General features: G+C 35.5%; 2 protein-coding genes across 2 annotated transcripts; one reads left to right on the plus strand and one right to left on the minus strand.

Annotated features, from left to right (window-relative positions):
- Positions 1–1,107: 1,107 nt before the first annotated feature.
- LOC123671302 lies at positions 1,108–3,295 on the minus strand. The gene has a single exon (XM_045605052.1). It carries the CDS (start codon positions 3,144–3,146, stop codon positions 1,449–1,451), a length of 1,698 nt encoding a protein of 565 aa, XP_045461008.1. The 5' UTR covers positions 3,147–3,295; the 3' UTR covers positions 1,108–1,448.
- Positions 3,296–6,115: 2,820 nt separating this feature from the next.
- On the plus strand, positions 6,116–7,306 carry LOC123671303 (uroporphyrinogen decarboxylase). The gene has a single exon (XM_045605053.1). It carries the CDS (start codon positions 6,216–6,218, stop codon positions 7,275–7,277), a length of 1,062 nt encoding a protein of 353 aa, XP_045461009.1. The 5' UTR covers positions 6,116–6,215; the 3' UTR covers positions 7,278–7,306.
- The last annotated feature ends 5,277 nt before the right edge of the window (positions 7,307–12,583 follow it).

Raw genomic sequence — 12,583 nt, forward strand, 5'->3', positions numbered from 1 at the left:
CCAAATCATCACTGATTTTAAATTATACTGTTTCAATTGGAAAACCTGTATGAACTGTCATCGCGACGAAATGTGCTATCTGTTCGGGGAACGACCGCTCAAAAAGATCTCTGATTGTTTATTAATTTCACATTATTCATAAAATATTCCTATTGGTGACCAAGAATCAATCTATTAATAAGAATATTATGTCTGAAGTGAACCTTTCAAGGTTCTGTCTATCTAACACAGATAACGTCGAAATTCTAAATTATCCACGATTGTTTTGAAAACATCCTCGAATATTTCGTTCTGTCCGTTAATGAACTTGAACAATACCAGCAAACAAAATTATTAATTGCGCTGACTTCCAAACACCGAGCGAAAATTTCAGATAGACACAATATTCGAGAGTTCTGTAAGATAAATCCATCAAGCATTACTCGGTAAATATTTTGATAATCGAAATTCCAGATAAGGAGTGAACCGCGCTTCGAGACAGATATCATGGACAGCTATGAGTAACGTGACTACATTTATGCAATTGTTTCATATGTTTCGCATTTGTCGAATTTTTTTACTGCTTCTGTTGGATGCAACTCGTTATTTCTACAAGATAAACTCTGAATAAATATTTGGCTGGTTCGGTATTTACTTTACTTAAACATCAGAAAATCTTACTAAAATTAACACAATTCGATAAAAAATCTATAAATAAGAAATTTGAAATAATATCAGAGGAACATTGCATAAACAGTTGTTATTCTGTAAAAAACAATCAATTTGAGGAATGATAAATATTTAAAAGATCCAAGAATGAACATTCAATCAACAATATCAAATCAAAATATTCCCATCCATTGAGAAAAAAATTGAAAGTTAGTATTTCATCTTCTAAATTTAAAACATAAAAAATTGAATTAACAAACAAAAAAGTTGAAAAAACAATACAACATAAGTGATATGATATGTTGTTCAATCTAACCATCATAAATGAAAAACTATGGAATGAAATAATTGAATTTGGAAGGTATAATAAAATAAAATCATCTAAAATATCATCATTCAATTTGGAAACAATTGAGGTATTGCAACATACACTAAAGGTTTCAAAAAAAAGGAATAAAATAAAGAGAACATTTTATTTCAAATACGAAAGAATACATATAGTTATACAAAAACCTTTGTTTGTCACAAAAGCAAATATATATACAAAAAAAGTTTCGCAAAAACAACTTAAAACAGTTATCCAGAAACCAACCTAACCGACCTAAAAAACTGGCCCTTTCGTGATCAAAAAACAATTTATACATACACAAAAATATCCACAGTCGAATCTGACGACACAAGTCTTACGACAAACAAACAAGAAAAAAAGTTCAGTCAAAAAAAGTTCAATAAATTAATATCAACATCTCTTTGGCACCAAAGGCATCAGGCTATATCTCTCTCCCCCACGTGACCAACGGTCAACGTACGGGATTGGTCAGTGGACGGGGAAAACTATCCTGCTTCCTCTGGATGAACGAAAGGACGTTTTTGAAGGGTATCTGCATGTGGTAGTAGGCGCAGTAAGGCAGAGGGTCCCACATAAGAAACAGAACCTCTCTCTTGTCCAAGACGGTACCGATCAACCTGGTGACATTGTCGACCGCTGGTTTGTTGTTTTCGTTCACATAGATCTTGCCTGTCTTGTCATTGGCCAAAACCCCGGAGTTCTGCCTACTGAAGTGCTTGCACGTCTTCCACACCAGCCTGGGGTGGATGGACGTGTAGCAGATATAGGGTAAAGACACCCCAACTCTGCTGCTCAGCGGTACCAAAACGCCGGTCTCTTTGTTTACAGCAAACCTGAAGCTTATATGACCCGTTATGGGCCTCAAAAGGTGCAGCTTGGAGAAGAAGTTGGTGAGCCACTGGTTGATCTGTGGGTTCTCCGTGGGGACCAAGCCGTTGGTACTCCTGTCCAGCTTGCAGGTTACGTTGGCTACCATTTGGGACTGTTTCACGGTCGTACAGGTCAAGAAGTGATCGCCTTTAACGTCTTGAACGGCCACCCAAGGCCGCTGCTCGCTGATGTCGAAGTTTAACTTGAGGTCGCTTCTGAGAGGCGGTAAGACCATCTTGCAGCGTTCCCTGAGTCCTATGGGGCCTGCTGTCGTCATGATGAAGTTTCCGTTTCTAACGGCACCAGTATCGTAGAGTTTGTACACGTCTTCTTTCGAGGTTATGGAGTGGAAGACTGGTGTTGGTATGTCGTACTTTTGGCATCGCTTCATCACTTCCAAAGTGTCGTCTAAAGCCCAGACTTCTTTGATGCCAGGGCAGAAGCAGGAGCAACCCATGAGCTCTAGATGTGGCTTGGCCACAGCGTCATAATAAGCAGATGTGGAGGAACTTACAGGTATATAGTAGACTGCGTCTTCCTTGTCCACTATTTCACACAAGGCTCTCACGTAGTTCTGCTGTTGGTCAGAGGTCGGTTTTGGAACTGTATAAAACCTTGAAACGGCCGTTGAAAACCTGGCCAACGCGAAGAGTCCCTCAACTTCACACACTACAACTCTAGCACCGGCACTGTAGAAGTTCCTTGCGAGATGGAGGGCTTGTATTGTGCTACCTCCACTTATCAAAACGGTCCTCTTCTTCCTGTTGCGTTCGAAGGAGTCCACCCAGATTAAATTCAACACAAACTTGATGACGGTGACCGGGAACAACACGATCTGCTTCAGCACCCACAACCAGAAGTTGAAGTACAACTTGGGTATGGCGAGAAGCATATGGGTCCAAGTCTTGGGCATGCAGACCATCAGCAACGTCTTCACCAGGCGGAACAAAAAGCAGGGATACCAACCGATCAGTTCAGCCAAAGCGGAGGGAGGTTCCTCCACTTGTTGTCCTTGAAGGATGGGACTCTGACTTCTGGATGCCCTGCACTCGGAGTTGATGACGAAGGGTTCCTGGATGACGCTCCCGACGGATGACGTCCTCAGGATCCTCCTCTTCCGCAGGGTGTTGTCGGGGGACGTGGAGCCCGGTGACAGGGACTGCAAGGACCAAGGGCTGTCGATGCCGGAGGTGCTGCTGCTGTAGGCGCTGCCCTGGATGGACTCGTTGCTGGGCCACTTGCGCGGCGCCGCGACGGCGTCGGTTTTGGTGGACGGCATCTTCGAGGGGTAGACCTGGTGGAGCGGGACCGGCGTGTTTCGCGTTGTTAATAAGCCCGGTTGGTGGTAGCGCGATGCGTTTTATAAGGTTGCATCCTGTACTCTGCCCTTTACACCGAGCGACCGGCTGGGATGCTCCGTGTCGTTATCTTAGGGGGACTGGTGGGGATCTTGGCGCGCAGAGGATGATGCCCGGCACCGGTTTCGTTGTGTTGTCGCCGGACGGCGGTGGAAAACGATTGTTTGTAGAGTGGCGAAGGTCGGGTATGGTGGATGAACTGTTTTTTCTTTTTCAGGGGTTTCGGAGGATGGGGATTTTTCGAGTGATTTTATTTTTATCTCGATTTATGGGTCGTAATTCAAAGGAAATACGGTGTGGTGTGTTTTCTATTTGAATTTTAAAATTCAAGGATATCAAACTGAGTATTTTTTCAAATCGAAAATTTCCATCCAATTCTGAATTGTCTATTTGATTTCGCGTTTTTTTTTTTTCATTTTGACGTCAATCAAATAATTTCATCGTTTCTTATCATCTCAATATTTAACTACACCGGTAGTTATTTTTTTTGGATGCTGAGTACAACACATTTTGTTACTAGAACACATTTAACAGTGGGAAATATTTATTTCAGAACGATTCGTTTAGGCTTTCAGTATTCATTTGTCTTTTTTTTCTTCTCCGATTGACAGCAAATATTAATTTTGCAGGCACATATCAATCAGCAAAGTATTACTTTTCCTGCCTATGCAGAAAAATGGTTATTCTTAATGGGAATAAAACATTCGATATTTTCTAACAATCAATATTTTTTTTGTCACTCCTTTTATTTCTGAAGGAGTAAGTACTTCTAAGTCGCTATCACTGTCCATAATATGAATATATCCGATATATTCCAAAAAACACTCAGATATTTCATAAGTTGCCAAACTAAAGAATGTTTTTTTTAGAGCTATAGAACTTTGAATTGCAATAAAACAACGATGGATTATTCGATTGACATGAATTTTATTTATCCGTAAGATAATCTTGTGGCATTACATTTTGAATATGATTTCTGGCATATGACCGCCACGGCTGGCTCGGATGTAGTCCAATCTGGACGTCCAATTTTCGATGACTTTTTCCAACATTTGTGGCCGTATATCGGCAATAACACGGCGATAGTTGTCTTCCAAATGGTCAAGGGTTTGTGGCTTATCCGCATAGACCAATGTCTTTACATAGCCCCACAGAAAGTAGTCTAGCGGTGTTAAATCACAAGACCTTGGAGGCCAATTCACAGGTCCAAAACGTGAAATTAGGCGGTCACCAAACGTGTCTTTCAATAAATCGATTGTGGCACGAGCTGTGTGACATGTTGCGCCGTCTTGTTGGAACCACAGCTCCTGGACATCATGGTTGTTCAATTCAGGAATGAAAAAGTTAGTAATCATGGCTCTATACCGATCACCATTGACTGTAACGTTCTGGCCATCATCGTTTTTGAAGAAGTACTGACCAATGATTCCACCAGCCCATAAAGCGCACCAAACAGTCAGTTTTTCTGGATGTAACGGTGTTTCGACATACACTTGAGGATTAGCTTCACTCCAAATGCGGCAGTTTTGTTTGTTGACGTAGCCATTCAACCAGAAGTGCGCTTCATCGCTAAACAATATAAAATGGACGTAGTGCGCGATACGTATTCCGCACAGAACCATTATTTTAGAAATAAAATTGGACTATTTGCAAGCGTTGTTCAGGCGTGAGTCTATTCATGATGAATTGCCAAACCAAACTGAGAATAAATCACTTGACAGCTGGTAAATCGGTCGGCATCTTGAACAGTAATGCCAACTTAAAGTCATATACCTCAAAAAAAAACACCCGTTATTAGGTTAAAATCTAATTTTGGTAACTAGAATATAAAATTTACTATTTTCTTTTGAATAGAGTGTACAAAAACAAGTCTAAATATTCAGGATGTTCCCAAAAATGGACTATTTATTTATTGCTTTGAATTGCTTTCAAGGAAAAACATGATACAAAAACCATATTCTTAATTCCTCATTTAATTTGTGACAAAAACAATCTCCCAATCTAGCATCGCTACTAAATAATGTATCAATAAAGAACTAAAGAAAATGAAAAATACGCGTTGATATTTTTTTTTCATAAAATCGGCACCTCATACAGAAAAAAGGCATGAGATATTTGTTGTCACAAATTGAACGAGAATAACAATAATTATTTTCAGTTTGAAATATCTCAGTGGCGTTCCATTTTTCCCTTTCAAAAAAAGAGATCATTACCAGTATGCGCGCCAATGGCCAATGTTAAACATAAAATTTCTAGGTGCATATGAACTCTTGAATCCGAGTAATGGGAAGATTAATTTCTTAAAAAAATGATATTCAATAAGGAATCACTTCATTAACTGTTAAAGCTGGAACTTTGTGGTGCAAAATATTGCGTTAAGTGTCATAAGAATAACACTTATTTTCAATTGTTTAAATAATTTTCCTTGAGATACAGCAAATATTAAACTCCTGTGAAAATATTGCTGACTTCTTGCATCTAATTTTTAAATTATTCCAAATTACACCCAAATAAAATTTCTTGAATACATAAATCAATAGTTCATTTGAAGTTTACACGCAAAATATCGTAATGCTTCACTAGCCATCTATGTAGTATCTGTACAATTAGCTTATCCAGTAGTTGCTCTAATTTGGCATAGATGGCCACTTTATAATTCCTTCCAACCACCATTAATATCGCAATCGACTGTTTTACGAAAAGAAATGCAATATCAGATCTACACATTTCTCTTGAATATATAAAGAAATACATTAAACTACTATTTAAAATAATCTCAATCAATTCTTTATCCCACCATCTAGAAAGAAATCACCAAACCAACTATTATCGATATCCTCAAATTACAGTTACCTTCGCTCAAATGTCAAAACTAAAATTATCGTATCATAACCTATAAAACAGTAATTTTGTCATCGAATCATTGCGGTCAACAATGACTGTTAATTAATAGGATCAATTCAAATTTACCAGTCGACTTATACCTGAAAATGGCCGCCACAGAATTCCCTGCTTTACAAAACGACCGAATCCTGAGGGTAATCAAAGGCGAAAAACCCGACAAACTCCCAGTATGGATTATGAGACAGGCTGGTCGATTTTTGCCTGAATTTAGGGAGTTCAGGAAGCAGCACAGCTTCTTCGAAATATGCCAAACACCAGAACTGGCTTGCGAAGTCACCTTGATGCCGATAAAACGGTTTGACCTAGATGCAGCCATAATTTTCAGCGATATTCTGGTAATTCCCCAAGCACTAGGTGTAGCTGTAGAAATGAGACCAGAAGTGGGGCCCGTCATACCGAAACCTTTAACTTTAGACACCATAAAAGATCTAAAAGAAGACGGTGCAGCAAGCCGCTTAAATTACGTAGGAGAAGCCATCAAACTGACCCGAAAAGAACTAGGTGGTAAAGTTCCATTGTTCGGATTCTGTGGAGCCCCCTGGACCCTATTCGGTTACATGGTAGAAGGTGGAGGCTCTAAAACTATGTCGAAAGCTAAAAAGTGGTTGTATAAAAATCCTGACGAAGCAAAGAAAGTCCTAGATATCCTGACTAACGTCATAATAGACTACCTAGTGATGCAAGCCGAATACGGAGCTCAAATACTTCAAGTATTCGAAAGTAGTGCGGAATATTTGAACAGGCAGCTATTTTCCACCTTTGCATTGCCATACCTTGGAAGAATTTGTGACCAAGTTAAATTAAAGCTGAAGGAGAAAAATCTGGATGTACCGATGGTTCTCTTTGCAAAAGGGGCACACTTTTCACTTGCAGATCAATCGAATTTGAATTATGATGTGTTGGGTATTGATTGGACTGTTGAACCTAAGATAGCTCGTACTCTTACTAAAGATAAAGTGGTACAAGGCAACCTAGATCCTTGTGCCTTATATGCTCCTAAAGAGGAAATTGAAAAGTTGGTAGGCGAAATGGCAAAAGGCTTTGGCACCTCAAAATATATTGTTAACTTAGGGCATGGTATTTACCCAGATATGGAAGTAGAAAATGTGAAAGCATTTATTGAGGCAGTACATAATGTTCAAGTTTAACATTATCAAATAAATTTTTATAAAATGTTTTTCGTTCTTTTTACTTTTGATGATGATTTCAAGTTTGGAAATTGAAAATGAATCAGCTTACCAAATTTTAAGATGTAGTGGAAGTGAAGGTCATCTTCAATTTCTCCATTTAAAAACACAATAATGGTCATTTAATACAATAATGATTACATTATTGAAAAATAAACCAAATTTCAAAAGAAGTATCGCGTTAATGTTTATATTTAAACGACACAGTTGCTAAGCAACCATTAACAGTTTGTCTCCTACACTTCATGAAGTGAAGTCGTATCTTAGTGTAGTACGAAATGACACTTATCGTCGAATATTCAACCTTTCCTATTGCTAACAATAATAATTGAATTGATTCTAGTGAAATTATCTATCTATTTATTCAACCGTTTTTAAAAAATTTCCTTTTTAAATGTCTACATTAATATCTATGTTTTGAGCATAGATAAAAAACATTTCATAGATCTAATATCCTGTCTATGAAGCCTTAGAAAATTAATCGATCATTAATCATTGAATAGAAAAATATAGCGTGAACCTGATATTACGACTTTTATTTTCAATTAATATCCGGATGAAACCGAACAATTCAAAAAATATTCGAATTCGATCATGGACTTATAATAATTTTGTTCTATGTCTATGAATTCGATTTGATCATATGGTGACAGATAAGTAATTTTGGGACATGTAAATCTATGCTTGCCCAGTTTACAATCCACAAATTTTGGCCATCAGAGAGAAGACCAAACCCCCTTGAAAAAATCCCTCCCACAAAACTCCAATTAACTCAGTTTTGGGGAATTCTATGGATGAACTGATTACAAATGGAAATTCAGCGTGAAAAATTCTTCTTGATATCAAATTTTGAAGTTGATTCTTCTTCTTCTTCTTCTCAAATCACTTATTGGTGATTTAATGGGTTCGCATTTAGCATGTACCCAGATTGGTAGCTTACTCTGTGTTTGATTGATTTCTTATTTTCTCTGACTTTCCCACCCTCAAAAATCCAGAGAGAATAAAGGATAAGGTTGGGTTATTTTCATATGAGGGATCAAACATCCAATGTTAGTAGGTATCTACTGTATAAACAAGATTCTTCTATATCTTTCATTAATCTGTTGAATCCATTTTAAATTTCTATTTTACCTATTTTACAAATATTGCTTATATTTTAATATCTGAATATTCCAAAAATTCATTCAATATTTGAACTATATCAATGCTATCTGTAAAGATTACTTCATAAATATTAATGGGCCTTTGAATCTCAAACTTTTCGAGTTTTGTGTATAATGTATTAATATTGTGTACATTCAGGTTACATTCAAAAAATACATGCACCAACGATCCAACTTTACCGCATTCACAATTGGGTGAGGAATTGATTTTGATCCTATATAAATGTTCTGGTGTCAAACAATGTCCTGATCGTAATCTCATCATAGTTGTAATGTGTTTTCTTGTCAAATTATTTTTTAATAGTTTATATGGCTTATCAATTGTACATTTTTTATCCCGATTACGCATGTGAGTGTATATTCTTCCCTTATTTCTACCCCACTTTTGTAGTGTTCTGATCCAATTTTCCCTTATTTTATCCTTGATAATATTGTACATAAATTGTGGACCTCCCTTGTAGTTTAATAATTCACCGTATCTACCTTTATTTGCAAGATGATCTGCTTTATCGTTTCCTATTATTTCTGAATGACTCGGTATCCAAACTCCCTTTATGATCTTGTTATCATTACTTAAATCTGCCCATATCTGCTTAACCGTTGCTGTGATGGTATCTATTGATGAGTCTAACTTCCAATTTTTTAAAGTTAATAATGCACTTAATGAATCCGAGAAAATGACTGCTTTGGTAATATTTTGATTTTGAATTATTTCTAACGCTTTTCCAATTGCTAATAATTCCGCTGAATAAATTGACCAGTATGAAGGTAGTTTTCTGCTATATTCTAAAGGTAGAGACGGTGAGTATATTCCTATTCCTACACTTATGTTACCGTTAATATTTTTTAATGAGGCATCAGTATAAAAACTCTGAAAATTTTCAAATTTATTCTCGCAATAATTTTTAAAATTAATCTTTGTATCAGGTTCTTTTTTTCCAAAATCTGGAATATCTATATCACATTGGGCCGAATGTTGTATATAATCCAAGGAATAAAACGGAATTTGTTCTGCTTTGTAAATGTTGTTTTTAAATTCTCTAACGTTTTGAAGGGCTGTTAAATATGCTGGTTTGTATTTTTTATTCCAGAAATGTTGATGTGAATTTAATTTATTAATTTGATCTATTATAATATTATTTTTAACTTGTAAATTTTTTAAAATATATTTTGAGGCTAATAATTCTCTTCTTTTTTCAAGTGTTGTTTCTCCGCTTTCCGCTAAAATAATGTTAATTGGGGTTGATCTCATGTATCCCATTGCTGTTCTAATTCCTTGATAATGTATCGAGTTCATTTTGTTGATAGTTGTTTTAGATCCACCGTATATCATAGAGCAGTAATCCAAATGTACTCTGGATATCGCTTTGTATAAATTTAGTAAACTTTGTGGTTGGGCACCCCACCAAGTCTTACACAGGCACTTTACTATATCAATTCCCCTTTTCGCTTTACAATTTGCCTGCTCAATTTGCAATGACCATTCCAATTTTGGATCGAGGATAACCCCCAAATATTTTACTTGATTTTTCCACATAATATTTTGATTACCAATTGTTAAACATGGAAGTATATTTGGTGTTTTTTTCCGTGCAAACAACATCGCGTACGTTTTTTCAACTGAGATTATTAAATTTCTTGATGAGAGGAAAGAATCAATGTTATCCAGAGTTTTAGTAATCTTTTCATAAATATCGCCTATATCTGATCCGGTACAAATTATATACTTATCATCTGCATATTGACCTATTTCGACCCCTTTAACTTTACATTTTATTACATTTTTTACATATAGGTTGAAAAGAAACGTGCTTAGTTTAGACCCTTGCAATATTCCTTTACTATTGAAATAAGGACCCATAATTCTGTTCTCCCTTGTGCATTGAATATACATTTCTTTGTTATTTAGTAGATGATCTATAATGCCTATGATATCCGATGGTATATTAATTTCACGTAAATCTTCCAATAATATATCTATATTTACACTGTCATATGCCCCTTTTATGTCCAGGAATACTACTACTGTGAATTTTTTTTCGGCAAACCCTGTATAAATCCGTGAAGTCAAATATACCAAACTATCATTAACCGATTTCATTCTTCTGAATCCGAACATTAACTTATTTTGATTAAGACTTTTTTCAATTATATTTTCTATTCTATTTTTTATTAAGCTTTCTAATATTTTGATGCTACATAATGATAAAGCAATTGGACGAATACTATCCATATTTAACAGCGGCTTATTGGGTTTATTGAATGGTAATACTAAAATTTTGTTTTGACCTTTAATGTTAACTGGGTTTTTTAATATTTCATTCATTATGTTCAAAAATTTTATTTTTAATTTTTTACTTAAGTTAGTATACATATCATATGTTAATGCATCTAAACCCGGGCTTGAGATCTTCCTATTTTTGAGAGCCAATTCTAATTCAAAAAAACTGAAGGGGTTGGATTGATTTTGTTCCGAAATGTTTTCTTTTCTTATTTGTGATATTTTTGTGTTGATAGGTTTGGATAGATTGATCATTAATTGATCTAATATTTCTTCTGTAGGTAGGTTTTTAACATTGATGTTCGATTCATGATTTTTGAATTTTTTAATAGATTTCCATGCAGATGTGAGAGGTAAAAAATTTATATTTTCACAGAACTTTGTAAATGAATCTTTCTTTTTTTTTCATTATTAATTTTACTTTAGCTCTTGTATTATTTGCTTTAATATATAGTTCTTGAGTAGGGTTGTTACTATATTCTCTAATTATATCCCGTCGTAATTCAATCATATTTGATAGTTCTTCATCCCACCAGATAACTCTATATTTATTATTATAAGATATTTTTTTTGTTGGAAATTTTTCTTCTGCACTGTGAATTAATAATTTGTTAAATTCATCTAAATTGTGACAATCTGAGTATTCTAATTCATTTTCTATCTTAGTGTTATACCCTTCCCAATCAGCCTTCTCCGTTTTAAATTTTTTTGTGGTAAAATAAAGATTTGTAGCTATCGATTTATTACCTACATTTATCTCTATTAAAATGGGGTAGTGATCACTTTGCGCTGGATCGAATAATACCGTCCATGAACATTTATTTGCCAAATTCAAGGAAACAATACTTAGGTCTGGGGCGCTATTTCCTATTTGGGGTGGTGTACACCTGAAGTTGATCTGAATCAAAATATTTTTTTGGCGAAAAACTATCCAAGGTTATATTATGATAGTTTTAGAGGGTTTCAAGGTCGTAGATTCCAAATTTGTCATTGATTCTCAACAGGAAATTTTTTCTACACCTTAAAAGCACAGTTTTTACACAACTGGAAAGTCTCAGTTGTGCGGCAGGCATACTCATTTTACAAGCCTCATATTTATGCCACCAGAGGGCAGACCATACTCTCTTCAAATTTTCCCACAAAATTCGGAATAACTCAATTTTGGTGACTCCTAGAGAGGAACTGATTGCAAAAACGGATTCAGCAGAAAAAATTCTTCGAAATATCAAATTTTAGAGTCGATCAGAACCAAAAACTTTTTTTGGCGAAAAAATATCCAAGGTTATAGTCTTGGTTTTTCCGAAAAAGTCGACCGATCGAATTCAAACATTTTATGATAGTTTTAGAGGGTTTCGGGGTCATAGAATCCGAATTAGGCATCCATTTTTACCAGAAAAATTTTTCTACACCATAAAAGTACAGTTTTCATACAACTGTTGGGTGGCATCTTTTTTCCCATTCACAAGTTTCAGATTTATGCCACCAGAGGGCAGACCAAACCCACTTCAAATTCTCTTACAAAACTCGAAATAACTCAATTTTGGGGTATTCTAGGGAGGAACTGATTGCGAATAGGAATTCAGCATACAAAATTCTTCATAACATCAAATTTTGAAGTCGATCTGAATAAATAAATATTAGTCTATGGATTGCATAGAACTATTCAAAATAATAATTTATATTTTCGAGACCATAAGAATAAAAGTCCATTGGAAAAGAGCTGAAAATGTAACCACAAAAATCGAAATATTTCGAAATTGAAACGTTTCAAAAGCCCAAATACTAACACGAAGATTTTTTCACGAAAGTCACGTGAGGGCTTG

This window comes from Harmonia axyridis, chromosome 1 (assembly GCF_914767665.1).
Source record: "Harmonia axyridis chromosome 1, icHarAxyr1.1, whole genome shotgun sequence".
Classification (NCBI taxonomy): Eukaryota; Metazoa; Arthropoda; class Insecta; order Coleoptera; family Coccinellidae; genus Harmonia; species Harmonia axyridis.

What these genes read in the sequence shown, in the direction of transcription:
- LOC123671303 (XM_045605053.1), top strand. Translation starts at nt 6,216, where the DNA reads ATGGCCGCCACAGAATTCCCTGCTTTACAAAACGACCGAATCCTGAGG.
- LOC123671302 (XM_045605052.1), bottom strand. Translation starts at nt 3,146, where the DNA reads ATGCCGTCCACCAAAACCGACGCCGTCGCGGCGCCGCGCAAGTGGCCC.